The 14,715-nt window shown below is 36.5% G+C and overlaps 1 protein-coding gene across 2 annotated transcripts in view; it reads left to right on the plus strand.

Moving 5' to 3' along the window:
* The first annotated feature begins 1,983 nt into the window (after positions 1 to 1,983).
* Tak1 (TGF-beta activated kinase 1) overlaps positions 1,984 to 14,715 on the plus strand; it is an 84,282-nt gene continuing 71,550 nt past the window's right edge. The window contains exons 1-6 of one of the 2 annotated variants that reach the window (XM_073977564.1): positions 1,984 to 2,553; positions 2,637 to 2,936; positions 10,054 to 10,551; positions 10,618 to 10,744; positions 10,805 to 11,028; positions 11,098 to 11,143. In XM_073977564.1, the coding sequence (XP_073833665.1) occupies positions 2,362 to 2,553; positions 2,637 to 2,936; positions 10,054 to 10,551; positions 10,618 to 10,744; positions 10,805 to 11,028; positions 11,098 to 11,143 (1,387 nt within the window). In that variant the 5' untranslated portion in view covers positions 1,984 to 2,361. Of the gene's footprint in view, positions 2,554 to 2,636; positions 2,937 to 10,053; positions 10,552 to 10,617; positions 11,029 to 11,097; positions 11,144 to 14,715 lie in introns of both variants that reach the window. The other variant, XM_073977563.1, reaches the window with a different exon arrangement.

Below are 14,715 nucleotides of genomic sequence, written 5' to 3' on the forward strand. Positions count from 1 at the left end.
TTCGTGATGATTGTTTTATTTCTAAGGTATCAAATCCCAGCAAAAAGCGGTGCATCCATGTAGTAGGGGGACGGACATCCCTTAATTTATGATATGGAAAGAGAATTATTTTTGTAGCAATGGATAATCAATAATATTCGTAAACAACCTTCGATTGTTAAATTAAATCATATCCGCCAAACTTCTTGTTTGTCAAATCAGCTGACTTCTTGCAAGTTTTTGCAAATTGTTGTTCGATAACATTCTGCAAATTTTTAGCTTCGAGGGAGTAAAATTAGTGGAGAGAAGTTACTGAGAACTTGCTGAGTACTTGCAAGTACTTTTTACTTGCGAAGTTATCGTACAGACCTATTGTTAACAATATTTCTAAAAACTATTTTCAAATAGAAGGCAACAAAAATTTTGTTCTATGTCCTGATTTTTTCCTCTATCAGGGCAATGCCTTTAAAGGCTAGTCTAATATGGGCAAGCCAGGCTGATAAAGTACTTTCCAAATGTCATTAAATTGTTTGTACATACTCTGAACATAACCCTTAATGATTTTTCATTGTCATTTTTTGAACCACAACAATTTACAATGGATGATGTTGTCAATGCCATCAGAAACGCTAAATCATTCAAAGCATTGGGCCCTGATGAAATCTCCATGGTAATGCTGAAGCTGCTGGATGAGCCGGGATTGGAGAATCTCACTAAAGTTCTCAACTTGTAGCTAGCCACCCTCGTTGTTCCCGAAGTCTGGAAAATGGGCAGGGTGGTCCCACTACGGAAGCCAGGCAAGGATGCCAGCAAAAGTGAATCGTACAGGCCGTACAAGGCCTCAAGGGTATTCGCCCGTAGCAAAGACCCTTGAGGCCTTAGTCCTCCCCAGTATCAGAAATAGCTATCAAGTTGCAGACCATCAGCATGAATTCCGTAAGCAGCACAGCACGACAACTGCGCTGTACGCCATTACCATTCATATTTGTCAAGGACTCAACCAGAGACGGCCGTGCGATAGAACAGTGATGGTGGCGCTTGACTTATCAAAAACCTTTGATACAGCCAGCCACTCCACGCTGTTTGAGGACATTGAGGAGACAACCCTCCGGCAAAGCTTGAAACGTTGGATAGTCAAATCGAAAAGTTCTACCGGTAGGAAAAGTGATGTCAACTTTTATTTGAACTTTTCGTTCATGATTTTGTGTTGTAATTTTACCGATTTTTGTCGGTAACTCTAAAAATGTGTTAGAGAATCGCACTACAGAAATAAACTAATTGGTCTGTCTGTTCCAGTACTGCAAGAATCTACTAGTTTTTACTATTTTTTTCGATAATATAAATGGAAAATGTTATCGTAGTAAAAAATAGTAGCTTCTTGCAGGTTCTGGAACAGCAATAGCTCTGTTACTTTACGTTCAAGAATCTTCAAGTTTTACCACTTTTTACTCGAAAAGCGTTCCTTTACTTCAGACACAATACAATTCATATTGGAGCAGTTTTTAATTGACATTTTTTTGAAAAAGAAGTGAGATGATAATTCAAATGTGCTGTAAACAAAAGAATATGTACAAAACAAAATATGTGAACGGAAAACAAAAAGAAATCAGAGATTTTCATTCATAATTTTACAACTGTTTTCGCAGTTGTCTGGACGCCTACGTCACACAGGCAAGTTGTGGGATTCTGACAATCAATACATGAAGTCAACTGTCTTGTCATTTGTAAACGCAGGGTTAGGAGAGAGCGGAGGTGAAGGTGCTCCCTTTCGCCCTTCTTACCCATAAGCTCAAAACATTTTCATGAAAATTTTCATAGTCTGACACAAGACTAAACTTGCCTAATGTAAATTGGGACTCAGTGGCTGAAAATTTTTACAGAATTGAGTCGCCACCCCATTATTTACTATATGATGAGCCGCCGTCACTGAGAAACTGTTCGTTGTCTGTTCGGAACAGTTAAAAAAGGGATACGTAGTCGTAATAAAATTCGTTTTCGACTTTTAGACTTGTCAAATCAAATAGTCGACTTGGTTGTCCCTTGATTTTAGTTTTTTTTCGCAAAAATACAAATTCTGCTGGGCTGCTGAAAACAAATAAAAAATCCATAGAAAGAAAATATTTTGGAAAAATACAACAACACTAATTATGTAATTACAACAATAAAAATAAATAACATATTGGCAAAAAGAGGCATGAACTTCATGAAGGAATTCAGCCAAAGGAAAAAGAATTGAACAATACGCAGTTTGAGAGAACGAAGACAGCTATTCGCAAATAAACTTGGAGCAGAGGTGTGAAGGGGTCATCTGACAAGAAATATTAATTTGAGGTGTACTGGAAGCTACCACATTCCATTGTGGTTCCAACAAAACAAAGGAAAATGACTGATGAATTGCCGGCACCTGCACCTGCAACAACAACAAGTAACACACCCACAACAACGACAGGATCAACATCAACGGAAGGTGCTGCAAGTTTAGCCCCCCAACAACCTACCACGGGAATCTTAAGCAGTGGTGGTCTTAGCATTCTGTGTCCCGGTGTGGATTTTTCAGAGATTTCCTTTAAAGAGGTTTGCCCATGTCTCATTATGATGCCCTTATCATAATTTGTTATATAATTTAGTAGATACTCATGACCTTTCCTCTTTTACAGAAAGTTGGCCATGGTTCATACGGTGTTGTTTACAAAGCATGTTGGCGTGATCGTTTTGTTGCCGTCAAAGAATTTGGCCCTAAGGCCGAGCAGAAAGCCATCGAAACAGAAGTCAAGCAGTTGTCACGAGTTCAACATACCAACATCATAGCCCTGTATGGAATAGCATTGAATCAAATGTCCACATATCTAATAATGGAATATGCAGAAGGTGGTTCGTTGTATGATTTTTTGCATGGCAAAGTGAAACCATACTATTCGAAAGCACATGCCATGAGCTGGGCGCGCCAATGTGCGGAGGTAAGTGAGGAGGGTGAAACCGCTGCGTAGCGTATGAACATCACAGATAAGAGGCAAGAAAAAGATTGTTGTGTTTTCGGTTTTTAAAGGGTTTTACGGTTTTTGTTTTGGTTTAGTGGAGGGCGGAAAGGAGGGAACTTATCAGAAGGCTATGGTAACGAAAGAATAATGTTGTATAGTTATTTGTTTATTATATTTATTGATAGCTATTTCAGTTATTAGTTGTGTTATCAGTTGTTTTTGTATCTTCCCATGGTAGTTGTCTTGTATAGTTCTTAATTTAATGCCATTCATACGGTATTTAATCCGATTCAGCGATTCTCTGAACTGATAATGATGTCTCAAATTTTTCAATAATATTTATTGAATATGTATCAGCACAAAGAATAGCAGTATCATCAGCAAATATAGAGATTGTGCAGCAACTAAATGTTGGAATATCAGAAGTAAAGATGTTGTATAATATTGGAGATAAACATGATCCTTGAGGGCATCCGACGTTAATACTCATTTCGTTTGATGAAGTTGATCCAATAAAAACTTTAAAGGATCTTCCTTTCAAAAAGCTTGAATCATTTTGATGAGAGATAATGGAAAATTTAGTTTGCTCAATTTATAAATAAGGCCATCATGCCAAACGGAATCAAATGCAGCTTTAATATCCAACAGGACCATTCCGGTAGATTTTCCGGAATTAAAATTTTTCGTTACCATATTTTTAATTTTGTAAACTGGGTGTGCTGTATTAAGTTCTTTTCTAAACCCAAATTGTTGGGGAGGGAGAACATTATATACTTCAATGAAATGCAATATTTTATCCTTAATGATTGTTTCCAAAACTTTACTTAAGGATGATGACAAACTTATTGGCCTTTAAGACGCTGGATGGTCAGGTGGTTTGTTAGGCTTTAGCAATGGAATGGTTTTGGAACATTTCCAAGCAAGAGGAAAGTATGAAAACTTGAGACATGAGTTTATAATGAATTTAAGGTATTGTTTCCCCTTCTCAGGTAAGTTTTTTTAAACATTGATTGTTTATATTATCAATGCCAGGAGATTTTTTTGGTTTTAAATTGTTTTAATATGACCTCCACTTGCATCAAATTCACAAGGAACTCATTTTCAATGCTGGTATTCTGTTGATTAATTTCAAAAATTGTTGAGTTGACGTCAGATATTGTTGGAGCGTCACTAAGGTTATTGGTCAGGTTATGGTTATTGTGAAAATGTTTTGTAATTATATCGCATTTGTCCTCTTGGGAGTAATAACAGCTGTTGTTATAGGACAACGTTGGAATATTTTTTATTTTCCTCCTTAACATTTTGGAGACTTTCCATAGGGGTTTTGAAGATGGATGTAATTCTGAAAGCATTTTATTCCAGGACTTGTTTCTAAAAGTTATTAATTCTTGCTTAATTTTTTTATTTAAACGGTTCATAGCAACTCTATCGCCAATATCTGAGAATCTTTTAAAGTTTCTTTTGTATACGTTTCTATGTTGAATTAAAACTTGAATAAAGTTTGGTATCATCTTATTGTGTATACATTTTTCAAGTTTGGGTACACTGTAATTAATTGCAGTTTTTATGGTGTTGTGATTTATATTTCCACATAAAACATAATCATCAGAAGTGGATAGAAGCTCGTTTATGAAGCGTTTATAACGAGACCAGTTTGCCTTATTATAGTCGAGGTATATATCGGCCGTAGTTCTTATATTCAAATTAACTTCACACATGACTGGTAAGTGATCAGAACTTAGATCATTTATGCTATTGATAGAAACCACATTTTGAGAGATGTTTGTAAGAAAGATATCCAAATTTGATGGGCGCCTTCTTGAATCAGCTGGTATGTATGAATTTTCTGGTGAGAAGACTACCTGAAGGTTGTTGTGTTGAAGTTTGTCATATAACAAATTTCCCCAAGCATTGCTTCTATAACATCCCCAATAACCATGTACAGTTGAAGTCTCCTCCAAGTATAAACTTATAAGAATTTATCGTCAATGTGCGTATATCCGACAATAAACGATTTCTTAAAACAGCGTTAGAGATTCCACCAGGAAAATAGCAGGAATATATGTATGTGTAAACATTCATCATCAGAGTATATTTTAATCCCAACGTTCTCTATGATAGTTGTATTTAGAGGTGGTAATATTTGATGCTCCACCACCCCTGATGTCAATCCGATCATTTCTATAAACGTGATATTTTCTATTTATACCCTACACCACACAGTGTAAGGGGTATTATGTCTTTGTGCATTTGTATGTAACATACAAAAGGAAAGGAACAGTTCCTTTTGGGGATATACATATAATCACTTTCTGAGACGATTTATGCGTGTCCGTCCGTCTGTCTGTCTGTCCATGTATTTTTGTTCGCAACACACAGGTCAAATTTTTTGTCCGATTCAGCTGAAAATTGGGGACTACAACTTTTTTAGTCATAGGAAGAACGCTATTGCTTTTGGTGAAAATCGGTTCAGATTTGGATATAGCTCCCATATATATTTTCGCCCGATTTCACGTATTTGCTGCACCAAACACGCTATATACGTCCAATTTTGATAAAATTTGGAATGTGTGAATGAATTCAGTCAGAAATAAATGAGCTAAATTATATCGAAATCGGTTCAGATTTGGATATTGCTCCCACATATATTTTCGCCCGATTTCACGTATTTGCTGCACCAAACACGCTATATACGTCCGATTTTGGTGAAATTTGGAATGTTTGACTGAATTCGGTCTAGAAATAAGTGTGCCAAATTATATCGAAATCGGTCCAGATTTAGATATAGCTCCCATATAATTTTGGTCGATTTCTCGTTTTTGCTGCACCAAACACGCTATATACGTCCAATTTTGATAAAATTTGGAATGTGTGACTGAATTTTGTCTACAAATAAGTATGCAAAATTATATTGCAATCGGTCCGGATTTGGATATAGCTCCCATATATATTTTCGGCCGATTTCACGTATTTTATCTACCAAACACGCTATATATTTCCGATTTCGATGAAATTTGGAATGTGTGACTCAATTCAGTCTAGAAATAAATGAACCAAATTATATCGAAATCGGTTCAGATTTGGATATAGCTCCCATATATATGTTTGCCCGATTTCACGTATTTGCTGCACCAAATACGCTATATTTTCCGATTTCGATGAAATTTGGAATGTGTGACCGAATTCAGTCTAGAAATAAATGTGCCAAATTATATAGAAATCGGTTCAGATTTGGATATAGCTCCCATATATATTTTCGGCCGATTTCACGTATTTTCTGTACCAAACACGCTATATATTTCCGATTTCGATGAAATTTGGAATGTGTGACTGAATTCAGTCTAGAAATAAATGTGCCAAATTATATCGAAATCGGTTCAGATTTGGATATAGCACCCATATATATTTTCGGCCGATTTTGTGTATTTTCTGCTCCAAACACGATATATAAGTCCGATTTCAATGATATTTGGAATGTGTGACTGAATTCGGTCTGGAAATAATTGTGCCAAATTAAACCAAAATCGGTTAAGATCTGGATATAGCTCCGATTTATATTTTACATATTCACAGTGGTGTAGGGTATCATATATGTAGTCGGCCCCGCCCGACTTTGATCCTTTCCTTACTGGTTTTTGTTTGACAAGAGTTGGTTTTGCCAAACTCAGACTTGGCTGGAAACACCTTTAACCTTGTTTTTAAAGTGTAATTGCTATTTAACCAAGTTTAATTTAATAGGCAAATATCAACATTGTGTTTTTCCATAAATCGCAGAAATTCTTCAATTTTATTCCGAATGCCTCTTGCATTCCAAGTTATTATATTTAAATTTTGGGAGTTCATGAGAGAAAGTCCCAATTTACATTAGGCGAGTTTACTTGCGGCAATTGTCAGTTTGTTGGTGAGAGAGGGTGTTGAGAGGCAAAGGGTTACCATATCCCTCACCTCTCTCTCCATCAAACTGACAATTGCCGCAAGTAAACTCGCCTAATGTAAAATGGGACAAACTTGAAAGCTAAGTTTGTGATAACCTCAAATTGGTCAGTTTTGAACTTGCATTTTTTTCAAATTAGAAATCAGTTCGAAAGTAATAGTTTTCATCTCTTCGAGAGAAAATAAATCATTATTATTGGGCTGGCTATTATTTTGAGGAACATTCCATCCAGAAAAATTTACAATATTTTGAAATTAACATTTCTTTCGAATTGAGAAGACGGTTTTTTAACGCTGCGGGTTTCATATAGCTTCTTAAGTTCGATAAATTCTAATCACCAACTTAACATCCAAGCACTTAGTCCCATATCAATGAGATATTTTTTGACAATTTTAGGATCCATTTTTCCATTTGGGTTTAAATGTCGTTTAGGGGCACCTCTCGGATCGGGCTGAAATTTTTACAGTAGATAGCCCTTGGCATCCTGAGTACAAATTTCAGCCCGATCCCAGAGGTGCGCATAAACAACATAAAGGTGTTACAAGTACGAAATTTCCGAAATGTCAAGACCAATATCTCGGGAAGTATGGACTTCCCCCGGAAACTATATATCATTGTGTTCAGCGTCCCAAGGGCTAAATATGGTAAAAATTTCAGTCCGAACTGAGAGGTGCCCATAAACAACATAAAGGTGTTACAAGTACGAAATTTCCGAAATGTCAAGACCCATATCTCGGGAAGTATGGACTTCCCCCCGGAAAATTATATATATTTGGAATCACGGTCTCAAGGGCTACCTATAGCAAAAATTTTGGATCGATCCGAGAGGTGTCCCTAAACGACACTTGTTCCTCCATTTGTAATAAAATAGCTTTGTATGGCCTTTCTTGTTTAGGAAGATATGTTAAGAACTCCATGCTAAATTGCTCACTTAATGCATTGCACATCATTCCATATCTTCTTTCTTTGTTAAGAAAATTTTTAATCCTATGGATATTTTTCTTACTGAGTAAGAAGAAATATTTAGGATTCTGCACATTTCATTCACTTGTTCCACTTTGCATTTTAATATGGTAATTGGTGGAATTTTATCTTTAATCGTTTTATCGATAACTGTATCATCATTTATGTTATCGTCATCATTTGGATCCACCACTTGGAGAGGGAGAAAATAATTTTGATCTCTCTGAGCAGAATCATTTTTTAGTCATGTTGTAATGCCTTGACGAGGCAACAACTTCATCGTCGGACGGCAGGGATGGAAAATTCAGTACAATAGTACTTTTTTCAGTATCATTTCACTATAAAAAGTACCGAAGTACCCCCTGCGGCCAATTCAGTACCATTTCCATACTCTAGTCTAGAAAAATTTTATTTGGAACTAAAAATGCAAAATTAAAGATTAAAATTACTAGAAATTTTATAAATCTTGATATATGGGAATATACCAAAATATTAACCTATGTTGATCATTTTCTTCGCGGAGCTCTTCCACCCTTTGAGAATCCGAAATATAAAGTTATAGTCACTACGGTAGACTAATCATTTAAAAGATTCACATCGAGCGGTATTGAAGTACATTCCAATATGAGAATCTGCAATACCTCTTTTATGGGGGCTATATTAGTGCTGAAAAACTATTGACAGTCTAACTATCGTTTTGATTACTGACGAAAACAATGTTTACATTGGCCACCAAAACATTTTTTGGACTATCTGTCACGACAACGATAGTCGGACTATCGATAGTTTGCCAGCTCCAGGCTATTTAAAACGAAAACAAAGTATCTAATTTCAGTATTTCGATGGGATACTGAGCCTTAATCTTTTAAAATACCATTCTATTAGGGCTATATCAGAACGTTTACCCGCACTGACACATTTCTGGGGGAGAGTTTTGTGGCCCCAACGAACAACAATTTTGGTATGATAATGTGGTCAAACCTTCAAAATACCGAAAATCGAGAGGTACTGTTGTATGGGAGCTATATCAAAACGTGAACCGATAGAGCCCATTTGCAATACCAAACTTCCTAGGAGAAATTAAAGCTTCTGTACCAAATAAAAAGCTCCATATTAAATATTGAGAGCTGTATATAGAATTCAACAGACGGACGGACCTAGTTATACTTTATAGGGTCTCCCACGAATATTTCGATGTGTTACAAACAGAATGACAAAGTTAACTATACCCTCCAGTATGGTATAAAAAAATATACCATTTTGGAACATTCTTCAGATTTCATAGATTTAAGCCTTTGTTGTTGTTTTTTACTGAATAATTTTTTTTTTCCTTAAAAAATAATAAAAAGTACCTTTTCATTGAAAAAAGTACCACTTTAGTACTTTTTGAAATTTTCATTTTTCCATCCCTGTCGGACGGTCTCTTAATTTTTCTTGATTTTTGTATTTGCTTCTACTCTTCTCAATTGTAAGAAGAACAAGCAGGAATAGCTGTAATTATTGATTTTGTTTGTTAACGGATTTAGTAAGAAGAAAAAAACACCGGCTGCACAATTCAATGTAACCTATACGACGGTAATTATTTTAAAATCCACGCTTCAGGAACAAAAAAAAAAACATTCTTAAAAAATTAAGCCTTTAGAAAAAAATTCCTAAAAGATTCGCCCTTCAGGAAAAAGATTCTCAAAAAATGCATGGTGCAAATTGAGGTTATGTGAACACTACTTGTTGGATTAGAAAAAAAGTCCTTTCTTAATGGCGTCCTGCCTCAGGTTTTGGTAAGGCTTATATTTTCCGCCATGGTAGAGGTTTGGTTATGCACAACTTCAGTCATTGGAACAAATGTGACGTCAAGTTTGTTTTAAGAAAACACTTCCAGTCCACACAGCCTGACTGGACTAATGGTCAACATTTTCTCTAGAAGGGATAACAGTTTGTTCTTTGTTCAGTCATACTACCAATGGCTTCTTGTTACAGGTCTGGTAGCAAAAAGTCGTCCCCTCCCCAAACTACAGTCCCGTAGACTGAATAGCGTCGGTTTATTATTGTTCGCTCTAACTATTCTTGATGGTTGCTTTAATATTCTGGGCGCTAAATGCTACATACATCGAGGGGACAAGGGACACTTCTTTCCCTCTTTAGAAACAATTATTTTTTTATATATATTTCCTTGCTAATAACGTTTTTCTCCTTTTCCAGGGCGTCGCCTACTTACATGCCATGAAGCCAAAGCCATTGATACATCGTGATTTGAAGCCTCTCAATCTGCTGCTCACCAATAAAGGACGACATTTAAAAATTTGCGACTTTGGAACGGTGGCTGATAAATCTACGCTAATGACAAACAATAAAGGTTCTGCAGCATGGATGGCTCCAGAGGTTTTTGAAGGTTCTAAATATACCGAAAAATGTGATATTTTTAGTTGGGGTATTGTCCTGTGGGAGGTACTCTCACGACAAAAACCCTTTAAAGATGTAGATAATACCTATTCAATTATGTGGAAAATACACAAGGGTGAAAGACCACCCATTGTGACAGAGTGGCCTCAACCCATCCAAGAACTAATGACATCATGTTGGGAAACACGACCAGATTTAAGGCCATCCATGCAAAAAGTTGTGGAAGTAATGCATGAATTGGTGCAGGCGTTTCCTGGTGCTGATGAGCCACTGGAATATGAATTTGTTAATCAACAGGTAAACTACAATTTTACCCACAAATCTTATGATCATAGAAAATTACATGTTTTTTTCTTCTTCCAGATTATTAGTCCCAATGTCAATGGAACAACCGATGATAGCCTTGCTTTAGATTTTAGCGATTATAGTTCAACTAGTTTTGGTACATCAAATACCCAAGTGACACGCCAAACCACCGACGATACTGGTGGTAGTAGTAGTAGCAATCGTTCCTCTTCTGTTACACCCACTAATCCATTTTTACCTCCAGCTCATATTAATTCTATGCGTTGGGATGTAATACAAGAAGAGGAGGGTTCAGAAATTTCCACAAATCGCACTGATGAGGATGGTGATCAAGCCGATAAACCGCATCAAGAAACTTTCAATTTATCGACATCAGAAGAATCAAAGGCTCGTTATGAAACCATACGCAGCAATATGTTGGAAAATGCAAGCGTACCAATGGCCCCCTTAGGTATTGATGTTGATCCGGTAAGCCAGCTTGATGAATATTACATATGTATGATAATGATTATAAGTGTTTTTTCGTTTCCTTTATAGAATGCTTGGGAACTACAAAATAATGACAATCTTGCAAGTAATTTCGGTAAGTGCAAGGAATTCTATAATTTTTTTTTTTATGCAATGGAGTTCTGATTACGATCAGTTGAAGCGGATTATTTCCAAGTGCTTATGGAAACAAAATGCATAAGGAAAATTGCAACTCATCAATTTTGTAAGCAAACATAAGAAGATTGGAAAAAGTTATTAATATAAATGGGCCACTGAAGGAAGAAAACGCAGATATACGATTGGGCGTACATACTAATATCTCTCATTAAGGATAATAATGATAATATGTGATAATAAGTTTACATCTGCCCTATTATTATGCAAATCTATATTAATATGACGGATATTCGCCGATAAGGAAACGGAAAAAATGTAGGAGTTTCTTCTGAGTAGGTGGAGTATATATCGTTACAAAAGGAAACAAGTATACAAGACTCAGTCAATCTGTCCGGATTTGTCGACAGCTAAATAATGTCAAACTATAAATCGCAAAATTTCAATACAATCCGAAAGTGGCCTGATATTAATATTACAATACGCTTTGCCGACAGATATATAACCTCAGCCAATGTGAAGTGAAAGTATTAACTACGGACAGATCGAATGTATTTAAGTTCTCTTCAGAATTTTGTGACCCTTTTTGGACATTTGAACTTGCCGGCAAAAATGTGGATTAGGAATTAACTGCACCAAGACCCAAATGTTGAACTTTTGTGGGGGAGGTACCCTTAGGGAGGACCGATATGGGCCATTTTAGAAGTTAAACTAAATTCTGACAAAATATTAGGAGACCCCAAAATTTGGACCAAATTGGTTGCCCCCATTCAAGTGATATCGTCCTAGCATTTTAGTGACATTTTTAAATATTGGGGAGAAATACCAGAAGTTGTGGACCGATATTGCCCCATAATACTAAGTTTGGATATAATATGATGACGACCAAATGTTGGTCCAAATCGGTTGAACAGTTCGAGAGTTATCCAGGGCAATCATGAATAATTCCCTCGGAATTTTCCGCACGGAAAATATTTTTGAAAAGTGAAATTCTTTCAAAAACCAATGTTTTAAAACTTTGAAAATTGCTAGAATCACTTAATTATGGAATATTCTGGCCGAATCCATAAAAATATTCACTTTTTGGACACAAACTTGGAAATTAAAAATTGCGAAATTGGGGAAAGGGAACAAATTCCGCACGGAATTTTTATTCATGATTGCCCTGTTTGTGCTCTCCGACCGCCACATATGGTGACATAGAGGTTATTTACACCTTTCGGGCTGTTTTCCCAAGAAATATGGATATGGAGGTAGCGAATGCAAAACGCTTCAACAAAAATCAAAGTGATTCGAGAGCAGGCCTTAAAGTGAACTTATCCGAAATTTTGTGTTAGTGGTACCGGAAGGAGTAGACAAATAAAGTCCATATTCGAACCTGATCTATATCTGGTAGATATATAAGGATGTGCAAAGTATCGATTACATCGGTCACTCCCTTCAAGAGTTATCGTGCGCACAATTTTTCCGACCATTTTTGAACTTTTGTGTGGGAGGTACCTGAAGAAGTGAACCGATATGGCTTATCTTCGAACATAAATTATGTTTGGACAAAATATTACGAAGACCAAATTTTGGACCGAATCGGCAGATCCGTTCGAGAGTTATCTTGCGCTCAAGCCACTATAGACTGTGTCATAGAGGCTTTTTGTATCCTTCAGGCTATTTTCTCAGGAAGTAAGGACTTGCCCCTGATGAAACTTGTACTGTCGTATGGAGGGCAGTGAATACAAGTTGCTGCAACAAACATCGAAGCGATACGAGAGCAGGTCCTAATCTAAACTTATCCGAAATTTTGTGTGGGAGGTACCCGAAGGAGTAAACCGATTGAGTCCATATTAGAACCTCATCTAAGTCTGGTAGAAATTTCACGATGTGCAAAGTATGGGTCAAATCGGTTACTTCCTTCAGGAGTTATCGTGCACACAAATTTTCCGAACATTTTCGAACTTTTGTGGGGGAGGTACCGGAAGGAGTGGACCGATATAGCCCATCTTCGAACTTAAACTAAGTTTGGACAAAATATTACGATAGCCAAATTTTGGATCGAATCGGTTGATCCGTTCGAGAGTTATCGTGCGCTCCAGCCAGACAGACAGACGGACAAACGGACATTGCTCAATCGACTCCAAATTGTCTAAAACACATTTCGTCCAAACATACTTGGGGTCTAAAACCATTATTTCGATGAGGCACATTTTGCCCGTATGAAAGTGTATATACCCTCGTTAGCATAAATGCTGAGGGTATAAAAAAAGAAAACAGTTATTGGAATTTGAACTACTCCACATTTTGATAAAAACCGGTTCAGTTTGGAATATAGACCCCATATCTATCTTTCACCGATTTTGCTATTTAGCATGGGATGTTTTCTTAAGGCCTAGGTACATAAGCTGCCTTGCCTGCTGGCCTTGCTTACTTCTGAAAAAAGAATAAAAAAGAAAAAGGCAACCCAGTTCGAAATTTGCTCGGGCTCCTTTATTATTTTATTTTTATTATGTCAGAAATGAAGCAAGAAAGCAAGGCAAGGCAAGCAGGCGAGGCTGCTTATGTAGCCAGGCCTTTAGGCTCTCTTCCAGTTTTACCGATTTATGAAAAATTGGGTTAGATTTGGATATAGCTCTTATATATATTTTGGCCCGATTTTATCTATTTAATGCATAAAACACGCAATGCATGTATGTGAAATATTGATTAAATTCCGAAAATGTTACGTAATTATTCGCAGTCAAATCGAATGAGGATTATTTTCGTAGAGCACTTCGACCTTCTAACTCGCTTCCTTCAATGTCCTTTTCATTCTTTATTTTAAGAGCCGCTATAAAAATACCACAAGATGACGTTTTTCAGCTTCGAAATGTTCTGCAAAAATGTCGCTCAGAAAATGTTAGGTATGGCTCTTATTGACAACTAATCGATTTTGTCGTCTCAAAAATAAACTAAAGCAACATTGAACAATGATATAACGCTAATTCCTGACGGCTTACTACAGGGTCTCTAGCAAAAACTTCATCACGCCACAACGCGGAAGTTCGACTCACGGCGGATCTGTCCTTTAGGATTCTTAATATACTCACCAGGGCCTTTCTTCCCCAAGAGGAATTTTCCGTGCCCCAGACTTTCACCTCTATTTTGTTGCACAGTGTTATCAGCAAATTTTTTCGGAAATAGTTGTTTTAAAGGTCGTCTAATTTTCATATTATTATAGCTTTAGATTACCTAGTAAATATTTTTCATATTTAAAGAGCTATATATTGCTCACTATTCTCTCCAATGGCAAATTAATCCATCCTAAGAATATATTTTCAAAAGAGCCGATCTTCTACTTTACTTCTTCAATTTTTTGATTCCTGGTTTTGTGATATCAACTTCGACTTGGTCTTTACATAGGTCTTTACATACCCTAGAATGGCTGGTATTCACATATCTTCATGACGTCGTTGGCATGACCTAGACAAACGCATGCGTTGTGGCTAGATACGTTAGATACGTTTTACCATATTGATATATGTCGGCTGGTATAACTCGTTGTTCATACGATTCCGGTATTAA

The sequence above is a fragment of the Musca autumnalis genome, unplaced genomic scaffold (assembly GCF_047663935.1).
Source record: "Musca autumnalis isolate F117 unplaced genomic scaffold, ASM4766393v1 scaffold_3, whole genome shotgun sequence".
NCBI lineage: Eukaryota > Metazoa > Arthropoda > Insecta > Diptera > Muscidae > Musca > Musca autumnalis.